This window comes from Phyllostomus hastatus, unplaced genomic scaffold, assembly GCF_019186645.2.
Source record: "Phyllostomus hastatus isolate PE091 unplaced genomic scaffold, TTU_PhHast_1.1 phas_scaffold_182, whole genome shotgun sequence".
Classification (NCBI taxonomy): Eukaryota; Metazoa; Chordata; class Mammalia; order Chiroptera; family Phyllostomidae; genus Phyllostomus; species Phyllostomus hastatus.
In genome coordinates this window covers 21146763-21166077 of record NW_025334013.1, presented here as the reverse complement: position 1 = coordinate 21166077, position 19315 = coordinate 21146763, and the positions used below count along the sequence as shown (strand labels likewise).

Here is a 19315-nt window from a genome sequence, read left to right as displayed (position 1 = left end):
TTCCCACAGCCTGTCAGGCCCAGCCTCCCCCATGTCCCTTCATTTAGACCCACGGATGCTTACGAGGTAACTTAGTGACCTTGCCCCACCGCCACCCCTCCCCTTCCAGTTTGCCTCGGTCTGTGACTTCTGGGGCCATGGAAGTAGGCTCCCCCCGCCTGGCCGTTCCGGTGGCCTTGTCCTCTACACAGAGGGCTCGGGGAGAAGGCAGCCTCTGCTTTACCCTGTCCCCCCAACCGTGTTGCCCCCTTGCACTTGAGAGCACTGATTTCTGGAAGGTCTCTACCAGGAACGTGGGTGTTTATTCACTAAATGTGATTTTAGCGCCGGCCCCATGCCAGGAGCTCGGTTGGGCACTGAGGCTCTGGTGCCCTGGGGAGCTCACAGCCCGGTGTGCTGCTCCACAACCTTAGGTGTTCATTGCTTCTTGTCATTGCTTGGTCATAAACTTCCTTAAGAGTCTGATGAGAGCTATGTCCAAAATGCACATACGTGAGAAATTTCGCATTCCGTTCACGGTGGCTCACTGACTGCCCCCCAGGCCCACAGAGCCCCGGGTTAAAACCCCACAGCTGGGGAGATGGGGCACAGGCACACAGCCAGGTGACGGCCCTGAACTGTGGCGCGTGCTCCAGCCCCGGGAGCAGCCGGCTCTGCTGTGGCTCAGAGGGGACAGGAGAGGCTCTTTGGATCCAAAGACAGGTAGTAGTGTAGGCTAAGTGGAGAAGGGAAGACTCGCCTGCCTTTGCCCATCTCTGTGCCGGAGACGTGTAGTCCCCCATTCTGAAGAAAACCTCTCTGCTCCCAGCCCACAGGCGCCGTACCCCTTTCAGTTACTGCTGCCTTGCAGCTCACGCACAGCCAGGAAGACTCCAGCCGCTGCTCAGATAACTCGAGCTACGAGGAACCCCTGTCACCCATCTCAGCCAGCTCATCCACCTCTCGCCGGCGACAAGGCCAGCGGGACCTGGAGCTCCCTGACATGCACATGCGGGACCTGGTGGGCATGGGACACCACTTCCTGCCCAGCGAGCCCACCAAGTGGAACGTAGAGGATGTCTACGAGTTCATCCGCTCTCTGCCAGGTAAGGCCCTGGGACGCCCGTGCCTGCCTGCAGCAGCAGCGGGGGGAAGGGGTGGGAGATGCCACCTCCCTCTGCCAGGAAAGGTCAGGCAGTTCAGTTAATGACGCAGGGTCAGGAATGGGGTGCAGAGATGAGTAAGATGAGGTTCTGCCTGTGAGAGCTCCCATTCTAGCACAGAACACGAACTGTAGATAACATTTTACGGCTACACTCCAGCATGTTTACTGGCACGGTAAGTGGTGTGTGCGAAATGCAAAGGTGATGACGTGATTAACCCGGTGTCTCCTGCAGCGGGTTAGGAGGGCAGTCGAGGGGAGTGTAGGAAATCTGTCAAGAACGTCAGTAGTGAGGAAATTTAACCTGACAGTGGACAAGGAGGCCCCTGACAGGGGAAGTGACCACATCGGGGAGCAGTCTGAGGCACGCAGCCATGCAAGCATGTGGTGCAGCTGGGCATGCCACGTGCCCGTGTGGCGGGGGCCAGGGGTTCGAGGGCCACACTCCAGGACCTGGACAGACAGACCTCGCGTCATTCACAGGTGCTTTAGCGGGACTCCAAAGCGCTCCACTGTTGTTTCTGCCACTCTCGCCCAGCCACCGACCAGGCCAGGTATTGACGGCAGCCACAAGCCTGTCTGTCACTCAGAGATGGGAGTGGGGTATAGTGGTGACGAGCACAGACTTCTGAGTCAGGCAGCTCCTCCAAATCCTGGCTGTGCCAGTGAGCCCAGTGCATTAGTCACCTGTCGCTGCCCCCCCCCCCCCAATCTGTTACCACACAGTTACCGTGGGTAACTGTAAGGAACTTGTGAGTGGCAAAGCGGGGCAGTTCTGCCACAGGGTCCCTTAGGGGATTCTGATTGACATGTTGGCCAAGGCTAGGGTCGTCTAAAGGCTCGACTGGGGCTTGGGACCCTCTTCCACAGTGACTCACTCACACAACTCTCAGCCAGGGCACGGCTGCTGGCGAGAGCCCCCCAATCTGCACACGGGCCTCTTCGGGGCTGTCGTGCGTGGACCCTCTTGGACCACAGCAGCCGGTGTTTGCCACGGCAGCCAGTCCAGGAGAGCAGGCTAGAAGCCACTGTGTCCTTTGGGAGCTAGGCTCAGCTGTCGCGTACAGTACCGTCACCTCCACGGCATCTTACTGGTCACCCAGGTCAACCCTGTGCACTTTGTGAGGGAGCTCACGAGGGCATGAAAGGGAAGCAAGGGTTCCTGGGAGCTGTTTGGAGGCTGCTTATGGGGTTCACCGCTGGCCCTGCTGACTCAGGGGCCTGCCTCATGCAGACGTGCGCTCAGCCCCACCAGCTCTGCTCAAGTCTCGTCCATTGCAGCAGCCGTTTGGAACCAGATCCCCTCTTCTAACTCGGGCCCAGCCACAGGGGAGCCTCCTTGGGTCCGAGCCCTCGAGTACATATGATTCCTCAGTTTGAAGACCTGAGGACTGCTGTCAGGTTACCCTCTTCCCTCCATAAATTCCGAGGCATGGTGGGTGGGACAGGTATGGGGTTACCGCTGCAGATGAGCCCGTTCACAAAGGGAAGCAACAGGGAGCACACAGCAGCCACCGAGCCACGGCAGTTCTGAAACCCGGCAGGGCGTGTGGTGGCATTTCCTTGCTTAGGACTCCCAGCCTGGAAGTGGCTCTCTTCTAACTCCCGGTCCCAGCCCCTGGGTCCTCCTTCCTGCCCTGTGAGCGCTAACCCAAGTCTACGGTGGAGCCGTGTCCTCAGCCTGCTTCCTGCTGCTATTCCGGTCGTGTTACCTCTGACCCCTTCAGTCTAAGCAAGCGGCACATCTGCCAGTACGATTCTCTTAAAACTTTCGTGGGCTTCCCATGTATCTTGTCAGGGGCTCACACCATTAGACTAAAACAGTACTCACAGATGTCTTCGAGAGAAACCTTTCTCCCACCGGGCTCCTGCAGCTGAGGGACAGGGCCCATCGCAGTCAGGGGAGCCCTGCTGCTGAGTGGAGAGGACCTGTGGGCGCGTCCCTAAAACCCCTAGAGCGCCTTCTGAGCAAACGGTTCTCCGAGCAGCGCCTTCGGTCTTCCTGAGGTCTGAACAGGAGACCTGAGTCTCGCCCTCAGCTTCATCTGTGGGCCGTGTTTCCGTGACCACGCCTGGGATTTGGCCCTTGCCTAGAGACCATTTCTCAGTGTCAGCATCATTTGCCATCCAGAGAGGCTGGGGACTCTCGGAGCCAGCAGACCCTGGCTCCTCCGTGTTTAGCAGTTTTTCTGCCCTTCACCTCTCCCCTCTGCTTTTGTCAGGAGCAGCAGTGAGAAGCCAGGCAGCGCGGCCAGCGTGCTGTCTAAAAGCGTTAGCTAGAGCACTCAGGTCAGTAGGTACGCGAAGCTGACACGTTACCTCCAGCAACAGGCTGTTGTTTCTCAAAGGCCATCAGAGAGAGTGCCTTAGGCACTCACGCTCTCCTCACAGGCCTTCCAGCTCCCACCCAAGGGCGCTCCCAAGGCCACGCCCATGCTTTTAGGGTTTCGTTATGGCCGCAGCCCTCTTCTAGGTACCAGCATCAGTGATGTTTCTTGTGAAACAAGTCGCCCCCAAACTTAGTGACTTAAAGCAGTAACTATCTCAAGGTCCCTGTGGGTCGGGAGCATGGACTGGCTTAGCGGGACAGTTCTGGGTGGGGTCTCGAGTGAGGTCCCAGGAAGATGTCAGCCAGAGCCTGTCTGAAGGTTCGGAGCTGGGGAACTCACTCCTCGGTGCCTCGCTCACTGGCACGGGGGCTGGCTGTGGGCAGGAGGCCTCGGCCCCCTCCACGGTGGTCTCCCCAGAGCACTGCTTGTGTCCTCACCACGCAGTAACAAGCTTCCTCCCGAATGAAAGAGCAAGGTGGAAGCTGCTGTGCCCTTCCTGACCTAGCCTCACAGTCATGTGCAGTCACCTTCAAAACACCTTACTGCTCCCAGGCCAGCCTGTTCGTGGAGGGGAGGGGGCTCTGAACAACTCCATGCATGAATGAGGTGGCGGGGTTCTCTGGGGGCATCCTGCAGCCCCGCTGTGTCGGGCAGGTCACCGAGCCACAAGGCACAGGGGCGGTTGTGAGGACTAAGCAGACCGACGTGTCTGCAGTGCAGTGACTGCCGAGGGCGTGCGCGGGTAGCTCTGAGTGACCCTGTCTTTGTGGTGTCCCGTCAGGCTGCCAGGAGATAGCCGAGGAGTTCCGTGCCCAGGAGATCGACGGCCAGGCTCTGCTGCTGCTCAAGGAAGACCACCTGATGAGCGCCATGAACATCAAACTGGGGCCCGCCCTCAAGATCTATGCTCGCATCAACATGCTCAAGGACTCCTAGGGCTGGCCAGGGCAGCCGGGCTTCCGGCCCAGGACGCCTCCTCCCGGCTGGACAGAGCCAGACTGACATTCCTGAGGGGCCCAGCACGGGTGGGCGCTCGAGGGCAGGGGCTCTCCCCGTGGGGCGTGGCTGGTGAGGAGGTGTTGCCACCTCCCAATGGCTCTCAGGGGCCTTTCTTTCTGTGGGAGGGGCAGAGAGGTAGGTGGCGCAGACGATGGGGCTTTATGCTTGTAAATAATGATAGCACTGGCTTCTTCCAAAGTCCCAATACTCTAGCCCCGCTCTCTTCCCCTCTCTGTCCCCCATTTTGCAGGGGGTATATGGTCAGGGCTCCCCAACCTGAGTTGGGTTACTTCCAAGGGCAGCCGTCAAGCCTGGATAGAGGCTTTGAAAGCCCTTGCCTTCCACTTGTCTCTCCAGGCCCGGCTCACCCTCCTGCTGCCAGCTTCTCCCCCTTCGGCTTGTTTCTGAAGCAGCCAGGTGTTCCCCCAGCCCCCGCAGGTGGAGAGAGAGAAGCTGGGCCCAGTTTGGCCATGCCTGCTGGCACAGACGCCTTAAACGCTGTGTGTGTGACTGTGTGACTGTGTGGGAGCCTGGACCGACAGACAGGCCCAGAGCCGCCCTCTGGCATCTCCAGGTGTTTTGTAGCAGCCACTTAGTGCTTTGTCCTGGACTCCACTCGGCCTCCGGACGGGGAATAGAAAAGAAGGGCCGCCCCAGTGCAGAGAGGCGAGATCGGAGAGCGACGAAGGTTAGCTGTTCCTTTCCAGACTGGTCACGATGTCTCCGAAGCCCCTTCCCCACACTGTGAAGTCCCCCTGACTGCCCTGCTGTGTCACAAACAACATTAAGGAAGCTGCCGGTGTGGGGGCTGGTTCAGGCTAAGCCTCCTGCCCGCCCGCCCTGGGAGCCCCAGTGGTGAGGCCCAGAGAACCTCTGAGGGGAGAGACGAGCCAGAGCGCCCACCGACCTGAAGAAGGCAGCTTTGGCCCCCCGCTCCTACAGTTGGCCTCTGGAACTCGTTAGCAGCAATTAGAGCTACCTGCCGAGGAGGCGGGGCAGGAAGGGCGAGGGCCTGCCTCTGACTTGCCCTGCCCGTCCTCCGGTCCTCTGTAGGCTCCCCGGGGGAGAGTGGGCCTCGCCCCCCGGGGAGGGTGGCCGCCTTCCTCAGCTTGTTCTATTCCCCGCTCACACCCCAGGCAGGGTTGGAAATGAAGGACTTTTTTTAACCTTTTGTTTTTGTTTTTTAAAAATAAATCTGTAAAACCTGTTTCTCCTGTGCTTTTCTTTCCTGGGGATGCCTGTCCCTGCAGCGGGAGCAGGTTCCAAATGGCTCCTCCTCACCCATGGGGGGATGGCCGGGTTCCTGGCCTGGGGCAGTCTGTCTTCTGCACTTCGCTGGGGCCAGGTCGCTGAGGCCTCCCTTAGTCCCAGCTCCCACAGGAGCAGCACACTCTACGTTCGTTCCTCCCATGGGTGTCCCCACCATTCCCACTGGGGAGACAAGACACTCTTGGGCCCGGAACATCTGGAACGTCGGAGGCAGAACCCAGGCTCTCGCCCCGAGGGACACCTTTGGGTGGTGCTGCTCAGTGTCCAGAATGGCCCCTGGAATGGCTTTGGTTCACTCAGCACTTCCTGGGCATCTCTGGATGCTGGAGTAGCCAATGATTAGAAAAGGTAACGTCCCTGAAGAGGTAACCCTGAAGCTGCACCACGAAAGGGAAAGGGCGTTCTGGACCCGGGCGGCTCACGCAGGGGCAGCTGCAGGAAGCTGGGAGCGCAGACCAGCCGGAGGTGAGGGGGTGGGGCAGGTGTGTGCGGCCAACAGTGGCTTCTGGAGACCGTGCCTCTGGGAACTGGGCCTGGGCTGGAAACAAGGCCTCGGTGGGGAGCGAGACGCTGCTGTGCCTGCCCACCCAGAGGCCCAGAGCCGAGAGTCTCCCGGCGTCTCTCCGTCTGCCCCAGGAGAAAGGAAGAGGGGGCGGCCTGGCCGCCTGCTCCTCGCCTTCTCTAGGACTTTCCTTAAGGCAGTGTTTCCACTTGTTCAAAACACGGGTTTCAGGCCCAGGACTCCAACCATTGAATCAGAGAATCTAAGAGCAGGGGTGGTGGCCCTGCAAGATCAAGCCCACAGAAAGAGCCAATCCCCACATCTTGATAAGGCCTTTCCAGAAAGCCTGTTAAAATGTAACTAGTGCCTGGAAGGGGAGGAGAAACAAACTGCTTTATTGCAGTTCACAGATACTGTACTTTTTACAAATTCAAGGTTGGTGGCAACCTTGCCTCCAGCAAGCATTTTTCCAACAGCATTTGCTCACTTGCAGTCTCTGTGTCCACTCCTGGGGCAGGTGCCAGGAAAGTTGTTGATATGACAACAAAGGGTTTAGAATATGACATAAACTGAGTGGAAAGTTGTCCTGTGGGTTTCAAATGCTACCCCCCGACGGCCTTCCCTGCTGGAGAGAAACTGCTTGTGAAGAGAAGAGCCGGCCAATGGGTTAGACTTCATTGTCTTATTTTAAGAAGCCCCCACCCTGGTCAGCCGGCAGCCGTCCACTTGTGGCCGGACCCTCTACCAGCAGAAAGATCACCACTCACTGAAGGCTCAGATGACAGCGTTTTTAGCAATATTTTCAAACTAAAGTATTTTATTTTAGACACAATGCTGTTGCACACTCGCTAGGCTACAGTGTAGTGTTAACATGACTTCTATACACCGGGAAACCAAAAAACGCATGTGACTCGCTTTCATGAGATACTCGCTTTACTGCAGTGGTCTGTCCCCAAACCTGCCACCAAACCCACTGTATCCTCCAGGTGTGCCTGCAGCTGATGACCCAGGGGGATGGAGCCAGCACTGGAAGGTGTGGTTGTTCCAGGGGACGGGGGACCCACGCCGCAGGCCCTGGGCTGAAGGTGAAGGGGGAGAGCGTAAGGCACCTGCAGGGGGCCAAGTGCAGAGGGCGCCCAGGGTGCACTCTGGACCTTGGCTTTCCCCTTCCCACGGACGAGGACAGCCAGGCCCCACCTGAGGTTGTGTGTATGCGGAGGGTGGAGCAGGAGGGAACCGAGACTCCTAAAGGAGGACATGGCGCATCTGAGGAACTGACTTAAAGGGGTAAACACTGGCACTATTTCCTTACTTTGGGGGAAAGGCCCCAAGCTGCCGTAAGTTTGAAGGGTGCATCCATAAATAGATTTTTGCTCCTGTTTACACGTCACACAGAATTTTTCAAGCCTTTTTTTGATCATGATCCAGAGTTTAACAATGTTTCCAACCCTCACATACATACTTCAATCTGTGTAACTGAAATTTCACAAAACAATGCCTACCTTTATGTACAATGTATTCTGATACTCCCTTTTCTATCCTCTTCCTGTTCTTCCTTTCTAAATCTTGGTCACGGTCCATGAAACTGATTACACGCCCCTCGACCCCCGGGTAGATCACAACCTCCATTTAGAGAACCCTGCCCAGTGCCCCCTTTCCAGACCGACCCCGTACCACGCTGGTGCGGCTCTGACACTTGTCTGGGTGGCTGCGCCCTGTTTTCCTGACGGGGGTTAAGGACTCCCCGGGGTGAACTGTCCGAGATCACAGCTGGCGCCCTGGGGCCCATCCGGAGCTCTGTGGGAATGGGGTTCCCTCGGCAGCCTGACCTGTAGGCCTCGCCCTGGCCAGACCAGAAGGGAAGAGGAGTCGGTGCAAAACGGCCACGAGCTTCTGCCAGTCAGAGCCGGCTTCGCTCAGGTCCACTCTCTTCCAGGGATTGCCCCAAAGGGGTTCCCAACCCCCACCCCACCCTGGGGCCAGCTTTCTCCAGCAGGTGCCGCTCCTAGGCAAGTCCCACTACAGGCAGGCCATCCCTGCTGGCTCCCGTGGGTGTGGTTCCAGGTGGCCTGTGACTGCTTTGTCCCAGTCACCAGGAACAGGTTATTTGTTTCCCAGCTCCGAGCTGAGAGGGTTCTTGGAAGGCTGTCCCACCGGCTCCTCGACATGGTTCTCAAAGAGGGACTCAGGTGGGTGGAGGCACTGCTGGCGCGGTAGGGAAGCTGGGGCGGGGTCATCAAGGTGGTCCCAGGAGAAGGTGACTCTGAGAAGCAACATGGCCGAAGGGCAGGGGTGGCGGGGAGATCTGGGAGACATGCAGCCTGCTGGGTGCTCGGTAAATCATCTTGTTCCTTTAGCTCTGAGCCCCTTGACGAGCCAAGACCTCGGGGCTGCACCCCGCCCCCCATCATAACTGAGAGGTCTCTATATTCCCCTGGGAGTGACTGTCCAGGATTGGAAATTTGTTCCCATTTAAAAACTAGTGACCGACCTTCAATCCCTTCTTGAAAGGAAGGAGGGAACAGGGCACGGGGTGGGCTTCAGGGGAGTGTAGGGAACAGGGCAAGGGGGTGGAGGGGAGTCCTTCCGAAAATACCTGAGAAAAGAACATGGAGGGATGGATCGGGCAGGGGCCTTAGGCACTAAGGGCTGCGAGGCCGGGGCCTGGAAAGGGCGGCAGGAACTGGCCGGTGCCTGCTGCAGGCGTGGGTCTCAAAGCCCTCCCCGACCTGACAGTGTGAGCCACTGGGGCCAGCTCTGCCTGGCTGCCCTGCTGCAGGCCCAGCGCCCAAGATAAGCATCGGCCTGTCCAACCCTGGTTGGCAGGGTCCTGACGGCAGTTGAGAGCAGGGAGAAGTCCGCTCCACCCTTGTCCTGCCTGGCAGCACAGACGGACTTCCCTCCCAGGCAGTCGAGCTTCTGGGAGGGAGCCGGAGAGGCCCCGGTGCGGCCAGCCCCCCAGGAGCCCAGCATGGAGCTGGAGAGGGAGGAGAGAGAGGCTTTTGCAAGACAGACACTGACTTGCAAAGAACATGTGGAGCCTTGGGAGGGGCCAAGCCTGTGGGGGATGATGACAGGACCCTTGGAAGACGAGCCTCCTGGCTGAGCTGAGGCGAGGTCATCAGGAGCCCCAGATGCCACACTCTGGCTTGGGAGTTGGCTCTAAGTTCAACCCTCAGCTCCAACCCGTAATACCATATTTTGTCATGTATAATGTGCATTGTTGTGCCTGAATTTTTGAAGGGAAAATAAGGATGCACATTATGCATGGGTATAATGGTTACATATCTCAGGTATAATAATCCCATGTGTAACGCGCACAAAACCGTGGGTGTGCATTACACAGCGAAATACGGTAGCTGTGTGACCCTGAGCAACTGATTAACCCTTGTGAGCCACAGGTCCTGAGCCTCCTTCATAAGGTGGAGGTGACCACAGCATCTTCTTCAAGGGGTCGTGGCCAGACTTCTATGAGACAGGGACGTAAAACTCTCGGCCAAGAACGTGGAGTTTTCAGTGCAAAGGCGAAAGTGTCAGTTGAGGAAGGAATGAAGACAAGGGACCCACTGATCACCTCACTACTTTACCGAACAAATCATCATTAATACCGCCAACCGCGAGGCAGGCTGCAGATTTGGCACCGAGAATCCAAAGTCTCATAAAACAGAAAACACACGGCCTAGCGGGGCAGCCAGTCACGGTCCAGCCTGGCAGGTGCTGGAGTGGGGGTGTGCACGGGAGGGGCTCCGGGGAGAGCAGGTGCTGGCCGGGAAGGTCAGGGAAGGAGTCCGAAGGGGGAAGCTGGGTATTGACTGGGGAATGACCGGGAGCTCCGTGGTGGCCGACAGGAAAAGAGCAATCTGGGCAAAGAGGTGGAGGTGAGAGGCCACCAAGTCCAAGCAAGTCCAGGACGCGTCACAGGGTGCAGACCAGGAGGGCAGTTGCAGGAATCTGTCTGGGTGAGAAACGACGAGGCAGGAGGAGCTCCGTGGCGTGGACAGGAGGGAGCTTCGGGCTGTATGGGGGAGGCGAACGCAATGGAGCTTGTGACTGAATGACTCGCTGTAGGGGGAGGGGGAACGGGTCCCACTTGAGTAACAGGAGACCGTGATGGAGACTGCAGAAGGAAGAAGAGATCAGGGGAAATGAGAAATGCAGCGTGAGAAGCCCTGAGTCTGAGGTGCCTGCGGGACACCCACAGCACTGCAGGACACACGATGCCCGATACCCGAGTCTGGTGCTCAGCAAGGGGCTGCGCCGGACACAAAGGCTTCGGAGTCACTGGCGGAGAGAAGCCCAGGGGCGAGAAAGGGTGCCCAGAGAGTCCCAGCTGAGTTCCAAATGACAAGAAGGGCCAGCCGTGCCGAGGTGAGCGAGGAGGCTGGGGCTGGAGCACAGCCGGGAGCACAGCGGGGAGCACGAGAGAGACGGCAGGAGCCAGATGCACACAGCGTCACAGCCCAGGCCCCGGCTCTCCCCCTAAGAGCAGTGAGACGTCACTGGAGAACGGAGCGTGGGGGGGTGGGCGAGAGCAGAAGCAGGGAGGGTGGAAGGGGTGCTACGAAGGGCATCCAGACAGTGGCCTGCAACGCAGTGAGAGGGGGAGGGCACGCGGACGGGCCGGGGCCGCCAGGGCTCGCCGGTGGACTGCACGTGGGGTGTGAGAGATGGGAGGAATCAAGGCTCCCGGGCCTTCGGTGTGAGAAAGGGGGCACATCGCTGCACTGGCCCTTCCCAGGATGCAGGAGACCCGAGTGGGGAGCAGGTTTCTGAGGAAAACCCAGAGTCCCTCTCTGGCTAAGTCTGAGATGCCTGTGAGATATCCCAGTGGAGAGATCGGGGGTGGGGGGCACCGATGCCCCCAGGTGTCTTCTGTTGCTGCACCAGTGAGGCCCAGATCAGCCCATCAGGGCCCCCCCCCCAGCCCCCAGTCGTGGTTAGGCCCCTAACCCCCTTCCCCGCGGGAAGTCTGATGGGGGGGGCCCTCACGGAAGATGTTTGGTCACTTTTCACACTCTTGTTTCCTTTTCATGGACCTCCCTTCCCCCTTCCCTACCTTCTTTGCTTGGATCCCTTCTAATTCCTCAGGCCCTAGCTTAGAGGTCACCTCCTCCAGGAAGCTTCCCTGACTTCCCACCTGCCAGGGCGCAGGTGCCACTCTCCAATTTGCCCTCATAGCATCTCGTATTTGCATCAATCACAGCCTTTGTTGCGCAGTGTTCCTTTCACTCACCTGTCTGCTGCTGATAACTGACCCATTCCCTCCCCTCACGGCCACCCACCTTCCTCAGGCCACTCCCTGAAGACAGGCCCATGTCTGACTCTGGAAACCTGGACCTAGCACAGCGCTTGATTCTGAGCTCGTAGCCCATGCATGTGGTTGAGTGCATGAGTGAACAGAAACGGGTGAATGCCTGGACGCATAAGCCTTTTCCACACTGAAGACGCTCTCCTCTGCACAGAAGCAGAGGAAGACGCTCTCCTCTGCACAAAAGTGGAAGTCGTTGCATTAAAGGGGAGGGAGACTGAGAGCTGTGATTCCCATAGCTGGGCAGCTTTCCAAAGAACTGCGGCGGCACGCTGCACCCCACTGGCTGGTGTGAGAGCACCTGCCTCACTGCACTCCTGCAGTGTGGCCAGTTCCACTCCTTGTTAAAATGTGCTCATTTTACAGGCAAAACATGCCACCTTGTTCTAATTTGTATGTCTTTGATTACTAGGGAGGGTGGAAGTTTTTCCACGTGTGACCACTAAATGCATTTCTTCTTTGAGGATTTGCCTGGTCGTGGGACATGGAAACTGCTGAGGCAGGCTGGCATTTTATGAGAGGTCCTGGGGAGCTTTGTAGGGGGTGAGTAGGAGCATGGAATGGTCCTGGTGAGGGACAAGCAGGCCGGGTCCCTGTGGAGGCCGGAGGGACAGGAGGGGCGGGGAGGGAGTAATAATATTATTATCACTGACTCTCTGTTCAGGGATGATAGTAGTTTACTGAGCTATTTCTATGTGTGTGGCCTTGTTCGCCTCACTCAGCCCATAATAACTCAGTAACCACGACAGTCCTCTGAGGCAGGTGTTCTTGACATCTGCATGTTACAGATGAGGAGACCAAAGGGCAGATGCCCAAAACCTGGCCTGTGCCCAGATAAGTGGGGGAACTGGGATTCGAAGCCAAGGTCCTGGCCCCAGTGTCTGTGCTTCTCACCACACGGGCCCAGCCTCTCCAGAGACAGGGTGCACAGCAGGGGTGGGGAGCGCTGGATGAGACCCTCAGAAGGAACTTATTAAGATTCTCAACTTTGGGGGCTCTTCCTGGATACCGACCAGCCATCGACCAATCCCAGAGTCCACCTCCCCTGAGCCAGGAATGGGGCAGCTGAGCTCTGCTGGAGGAACCCAGCCCGGTGACCAGAGCCGTGACAGACAGACACATGGTCCCTGACCACAGCTGCCCTCCATGCGGCCCAGCAATTCATCCTTAGGTCCCAGACAGCTGTCGCCTTCCAGCCACCAAGCCACAGACTGCCCTGCCACCCCTCCCAGACTCCCCCGCAGCCAAGTCAGCCCCAGCCCCTTCCCCACGTGAGCACCCCACACCTGATGTTACCGACCCCAAACCTGCCTGGGGCCATGCACCCCAGCACTACTGGGAAAAGCAAAGGATATGCATCTAAATGCTCATCAGAAGGGACCTGGTCAGGTAAACTATGCTACTGCCAATCACTGGGAAAAAGGGTAAGGATGCGCTTTAAGTACTCAGATGGAATAACCTCGAAGACGTAACAGTCAGTGGACAATGCAAGGTGCAAAATGGCATGTTCACTGTGCTGCCATCGGGGAGGGGGGAGCAGGAGGCGAAGACCATCACAGGGCAAGAAGAGAGAAAGAAAGGGGTGAGGGGGGTGGGGGAGAGCATCCGCTGCCATGTTTGCCACACCGCCTGTCGGTGCACAGACTGTCTGGGAGGACACACAGGAGGCTGGCGACACCGGCTGCCTCCACTCAGAGTGGCTGGGTGTCTGGGAACAGGAAGGGTGCTACCCTGCACGTACCCTGTGTCTCCGAACGCCTGCACCACATGAAGATAATATATTCGGTTGCAAAAAAATAAAATGAAACATTAAGTTGCACAAATGATTTCTCATATGTGCATGTAGATATCTGTGTGTATATAAATATAAGCATAGGTATAAAGAGTATGTTGTGATGCCCCTCCCCACCCCCCAGGGCCTGGAAGAGAATCTTCTGGCGGCTGATCCTACTTGCAGTTGGCTTCTCAGGGCTGCTCCTGTACGGGCTCCCTGCAGTCAGGTACAGCCCCTCCCCCAGCACTCCAGGTGGGCCCATGGGGGCAGGATTAAAGGGAATCTTTCCAAGTGCCTCCCTGAGGGATGGAGGGTGGTGGCTATCCCAGCCCGCAGGTGTCCCGTGGGCCCTCCCTCCGTGTGAGGAGCAGAGCGACAGGGCTCCTGAGCAGGCTGCCATGCCCCTCACCACTGCCCCTGCCCAACAGGTATCTGGAAACCTTCATCCCCATGGGCACCTGCCCTTTGTCCAGAATGTCCCTGCTGAGGGACAACTTCTCGGGTCTCCTGCGTCTCTGGTAAGGAGATACTGTCCCTCCCACTCCAAGGGGAGGGGTCACCCATACCCCCTACAGTATGTGCCCTAGAGTCACTGCCCTCCTCACAGCCCCCACCCTGGCAGGGCCGGGTGGTCCACCCAGCGGCCCAGCAGGTCACATATTCTCCACCCTGTGTGCTAGTTCTGGGCTAGGGACGGGGTATGCCCCACCTGGGGGTCCCTAGGGCCCAGCATGGGGAGATGGCAGTGAGCATCACCAGGTGGGTGGACGGATGGACCTGTCTCTCATCCCTGCCCTGGCCAGGGCCCGGCCGGAAGTCCTGACCTGTACCTCCTGGGGGGCCCCCATTATTTGGGATGGCACTTTCGATCCAGACACGGCCCAGCAAGAGGCTATACAGCAGAACCTCACCATCGGGCTGACTGTCTTTGCCGTAGGCAGGTAAGGCCTGGGGAGGGTGGCAGTGCTGTCCCCGCAGGGCATGGGAGGGTGTACATGTGGTACAGGTGGTGTGGCACCCTGTTCCCTGTGCCAAAGGATCCCATGGTGATTCGGGAGGCAAAGACAGCACCCTGGTCCCAGGGTGAGGGCAGGACCACCCTTCTCCTTTCTGTCCTTCCTGGACACCAACACTGTGGAGCACCTCCATCCCCAGCAAAGGCAGCCAGGGGCTCAGATCCATGTCCTAGAAAAACCCTGCCCAGGGGCTGGTGGTCCAACTGGAAGCATCAGGTCTGTGGTGAGAAGATGATGGTGTCTGTCAGGTGAGGATGGTGAGACGAGGGGGCAATTGGGTGAATAGAGGAAAGGGCCTGCCTGCGGTGAGTGCCCGCTGGAGGTCAGCGGCTAGGTGCGGGCACGAAGTAAGGGGAGCAGGGAGGCTTGCCAACAAGCCTGATGAAGGAAAGGGGGCTGGGAGCTGAGGGTTTCTGCACGGCAGTGAATCTGAACTGGGCAGGAGATGAAGACAGGAGGGGACGCTGAGAAAGGGATCCAGACCTGAGCGCTCAGCGGGGCAGGACTGCTGGGGAGGGCATCGCCGGAAGTGGCTGGAAGGGGGATGGCTCAGAGAGTGGGGCAGACTGATGGTGACCAGGCTGAGGAAGCAGACAAGGGGGCAGGTGACCAAGGTGGGTAGAGGACAGAGTCACTGTAGGAGAGGAGGCCGATTGAGGACCAGATATGGAAAAGGAGCTGGAGAGGTAGGTGGAGAGAAATCCCAGGGGCGCTGTCATCCCCATTGGGGATAGCATGGCTGTCCGAGCCAGATGTCCACTTTCCAGAGGCAAAGGGGACTCCTGGCTGAGAGTGGCAATCAGATCCTGTGGCCCTAAGCATGGCGCACAGAGGTAGAGTTCAGGGCAGTTAAAGGAAAAGTCTGTAGCAATGGAACAGACTGCTTTGGGAATACAGAGCTTTGCATCCAGGAAGAAATAATGAAATTGTGGGGAAGGAATTCTGTCCTCGGAACACCCCAGAGTTCCTTCAGCTCCTACCCCCACACTCCAGAAGGGACAGAAAGCCAGGAGGGCCCCTGCAGGGCAGGGGGGCCAACAGGACCAAGGGCTGACTCACAGGCCAGGCGGGCAGCACTGCTGGCCTCTCCCAGAGCCTTGGTGCCCCCACTTCTGCTCTGGATCCTAAGTTGGGTGTTCTGCACCAGCCCTAGGGGTCATCCAGAAATTCCAGGGCCCTGAGATCCTGAATTCTCAGATTTTGTGAGTATAACACCCTGGGATGCTGAGGCTTCCAAGGTCTCTGATTCCAATCCCTCACACATCTACCAGGAACGGAACAAGCACAGGCGAAGGTTCAAGCTCCAGCGCCAGTCTGAGTTCAGAGCAAAGCTCTGTGACTCACCAGTTGTGTGTATGCTTGCAGCAGCTCCCCAGTTACTACAGCTCTTCATTGCTATTTCCTCACCTGAGAAAATAGAGATAATAGCAAATGGTGAGGATTAAATGCAATAATGCACACTGACTTCAAACACTGTCTGCCACATGCCAGATGCATGTTCAGAGATATCAGGCATCATCACTCTTCTTTCAGAGGACCCCAAAGTCTGTTACAAAGTTTCTGACAGTACGAACTTCCTGGTTGTCTATGTAAGGAATTACCCCAACCTCAGGGACTCAAAGCAACAATATATTAGCCTCACAGCTCATGATTTTGTGCACCAGGAATTCTAACAGGGCTCCACAGAAGTGCTCCTCACTGCTCCCCACTGTCTGGGTCTCCACGGGCATAGCCCACGGCTAAAGGCTGGTGGAGCGCCTCTCCCCACACAGCCTCTCTGCATGGCTAGTTTGGGCTTCCTCACATCCCTGCCACAACCAAATTCTGGGACTTACATAAGCAAAGGCCCAGAGCTCTAGACAGGCTAACGCTGCCAGCCCTTCCAAGGCCAGCACAGCACCACTTCCTTGGGAGAACTTGAGTTCAAGGGAGGGAAGACAGGGCCCCTGAGGGCAGGGGTGGCAAACAGTGTGCAATCATCTTTATTCTGCTTGCATGATTCTGGGATTGGGGTTTTCAAGACCTCCAGGGACCGGACCGGAGGTTGCAGGGTTGCAGGATTAGGAGAACCGCGGGCCTGAATGAGGAGGGGCAGGAAGTCTGAGTCGGGAAGGGGAGACCAGAAGGAGCGAGTGGCTGAGGAGGGAGGTCCCTGGGCCCTAGGCGCGGACAGGGTGACTCCCAGGCCGCCCCGCCCCGCAGGTACCTGGAGAAGTACCTGGCGCGCTTCCTGGAGACAGCCGAGCGGCACTTCATGGTGGGCCAGCGTGTGGTCTACTACGTGTTCACTGAGCGCCCAGCCGCCGTGCCTCGCCTGCCGCTGGGCCCGGGCCGCCAGCTGCGCGTGGAGCGCGTGTCCCGCGAGCGGCGCTGGCAGGACGTGTCGATGGAGCGCATGCGCACGCTGCACGCGGCGCTGGGCGGCCGGCTGGGCCGCGAGGCGGACTTCGTGTTCTGCATGGACGTGGACCAGTACTTCAGCGGCGCCTTCGGGCCCGAGGCGCTGGCCGACTCGGTGGCGCAGCTGCACGCCTGGCACTACCACTGGCCGCGGCCAATGCTGCCCTACGAGCGCGACGCGCGCTCGGCCGCGGCACTGGCGTCGGGCGAGGGCGACTTCTACTACCACGGCGCCCTCTTTGGGGGCACAGTGGAGGCGGTGCGCGGGCTGACGGCGCACTGCGCGCGGGCCCAGGAGCAGGACCGCGTGCGCGGCCTGGAGGCGCGCTGGCACGACGAGAGCCACCTCAACAAGTACTTCTGGCTGTACAAGCCCGCCAAGGTGCTGTCGCCCGAGTTCTGCTGGAGCCTGGAGATAGGCCGGCGGGCCGAGATCCGCCACCCACGCCTGCTCTGGGCGCCCAAGGAGTACGATCTGGTTCGCGACTAGGAGCCAGGGCCAAGCCTCGCCCCACCTGTGGGACGGACACCTTGGGCCCTGGGAGGATGTGGAGTGGGCCAAGCAGCAAGGAGAGACCCTGAAGCCGTCGGGGATCCTTCTGGAAGCAGTATGGCACTCTGGAGGACAAGGAGAGACGGGACGAAAACAGCTCCGCCACCTCTTGCATGTGAGAGGAGGCCGCCCTAGCCTTGGAGAGTTTTGTGCTGGTCCCAGCCTCTGAGCAAGGTAGTGGATGGACCTGCGCATGCTGTTCTTTCGTGATTGCAAGATGCCCTTCAGCAAAAACCATCAGGACACTGAAGAGAATAAAGATTCATTACTTACGGGACCCAGAAATTATACAGCACACCTGGGGCCACGCGGCAAGGTCTCGGTGGAGAGAGAGGGTGGGCCTGGGGTTCTGCTTTTATTGGGATCCAAGGTAGGGTTCAGGGTTTCGTGGACTCTTTTGGTGAATTCAAAATATGAGAGCAGAAATGTAAAGCTCAGGAAGAGAAAAAAACAGGTGGCCAAAGGTGGCTAGTTACTGTAATCAACCAAGATCTCTAAAACAAAAGATCCTCAGTGGCGGGTGGCCTGATTCTCTGTGGTAGGGAGACTGGCAATGTATTTATTGGAGTGAATTTGTGGGCAATCGAAGCTTAAATCAGGCACTACAAAAAGGAAAAAAAAACCTCTCAGGCAGGGAGCTTCTCACTTGTAAGATCTCCTTTTCCTCATTTTCCACGGGGGCTGATGCATATAGACCATTCTCCTCTGACCCTCCTGACTTCAGGGGATGCCTCCTGAGGAGACGGTTTAGCAGTCGCACCCTCCCCCTTTTCAGGAGGAGACTGAGGCACAAAAAGGGAACGTAACTGCCTGAAGCCACAGAATCGACATGTGAGGTCAGCTGCTCAGACCAAATAAAACTGCCAGGAGGCATGAGCCACAGAGGGAGCAACACTTGTGGCGTCCAGCCCCTTGGCTTTGACTTTCACCTCCCCCGCCCTCAAGCATAGCTTGAACATATTTAAGTTGTATTATTGTGGATGGAAAGGGGCTGTGCAATAAGCAGCGGGGCCCATGGCAGGCCGGACAAGCTGAGCAACCACGTAAATTCCTAGCCGGCAGTCCCTGGTGGGTAGTCCCATCCCAGGCCTATGGCTTCTTTAGCAAAGTCAGTCTTGACCTCCCGTGAGCCCTGTCCACTGCTCTTCCGCATCTAGGATACCTACCTTTGGGATGTCGAGCACGTTTCGTTTCTGTTCCCCTCAAAGGCACACCCGCGTGCACCGAGCACAGGCCCCACCAGAAGCCCTGTGTCATCTCGTTCCCCGCACACCACCTCCCTGTGCTATCCGTGTTCATTACTAACTGTCCTGTGCCCCCCGATGTGAAATTCTGTGTTCCCCACTTTGCTTTTTATCCGGTCCTGGGGATTTCCCCACCTTGCTTTCTCCCACCTCCCTAATCTTCCACCAATGGACTGCATGCACCCTCCTTACATTTTTTCCCTTTGATTCTAAATGTGTAAAAGGAACCGAAAAACTGCCTTTCTTCAGAGTAGTTCCTCAATCTTCTGAGATTTTGCTTCCAGGCATGTCTTTAAAATTTGGCTCAAATAAACCCTTGTAAGACTTTTCTATAGACCGGGAGTTCTGTTGGCATTATAATAAAATTATTTCAAACATGTCCTTGTGGCCCTTTTCTCTGGAGGGTCAAAGTCCACAAAAGCAGCATTTCCGCTTTTCTGCTGGGGTTCATAGGTCTGTTTGGCCACAGTATCTAGGAGAGAACTTTTCTCATCCTGGCCAGGTAGCTCCTGGCCAGACTCCTCATCCTCAACAAGTGAAAATGCAGGCTCCCAATAGGAGCATGAAGTCATCAGGTCCTCCAGGAAAGGTGGTCACAGAGCCAAGGAGACAGGGAAGGTAGCAGCTGGGAGCCCCCAAGCCCCTGTCTGACACTTGGGAACACCAAGACCAGGGGAGGGGAGGGTCTCACGCCAGGTCTCCTGAGTCCTTTACGTACTATTCTCACAGACTTGCATTTTTACAGCCTCCACTCTCCCCAGGTAGGATAGCAGTGCTGG

The 19315-nt window shown here is 57.7% G+C and overlaps 2 protein-coding genes across 5 annotated transcripts in view; both read left to right on the top strand.

Annotated features, from left to right (window-relative positions):
* PHC2 (polyhomeotic homolog 2) overlaps positions 1–5677 on the top strand; it is a 47063-nt gene extending 41386 nt beyond the window's left edge. For all 3 annotated transcript variants that reach the window (XM_045858702.1, XM_045858703.1, XM_045858704.1), the window contains 2 exons: positions 809–1085; positions 4253–5677. In XM_045858702.1, coding sequence (XP_045714658.1) covers positions 809–1085; positions 4253–4407 — 432 coding nt within the window. In that variant the 3' untranslated portion in view covers positions 4408–5677. The remainder of the gene's footprint in view (positions 1–808; positions 1086–4252) is intronic.
* Positions 5678–8304: 2627 nt separating this feature from the next.
* Positions 8305–18915, top strand: A3GALT2 (alpha 1,3-galactosyltransferase 2). Of its 2 annotated transcripts, none has more exons than XM_045859147.1 (5): positions 8305–8430; positions 13466–13549; positions 13752–13841; positions 14127–14264; positions 16542–18915. In XM_045859147.1, the coding sequence occupies exons 1-5, from the start codon at positions 8408–8410 to the stop codon at positions 17227–17229; spliced, it is 1023 nt and encodes a 340-aa protein (XP_045715103.1). In that variant the 5' UTR covers positions 8305–8407; the 3' UTR covers positions 17230–18915. The 2 variants fall into 2 exon arrangements, with proteins under 2 accessions (XP_045715103.1, XP_045715104.1); XM_045859148.1 differs by lacking the exon at positions 8305–8430 and adding an exon at positions 10021–10609.
* Positions 18916–19315: the final 400 nt, after the last annotated feature.

Bases quoted from the DNA above. Each gene is read 5' to 3' on its own strand.
- A3GALT2 (XM_045859147.1), top strand. From the start codon at position 8,408: ATGGTTCTCAAAGAGGGACTCAG. The intron at 13,842-14,126 runs GTAAGGAGATAC...TGCCCTGGCCAG, and splicing joins TCGGGTCTCCTGCGTCTCTG to GGCCCGGCCGGAAGTCCTGA. The intron at 14,265-16,541 runs GTAAGGCCTGGG...CCCGCCCCGCAG, and splicing joins ACTGTCTTTGCCGTAGGCAG to GTACCTGGAGAAGTACCTGG.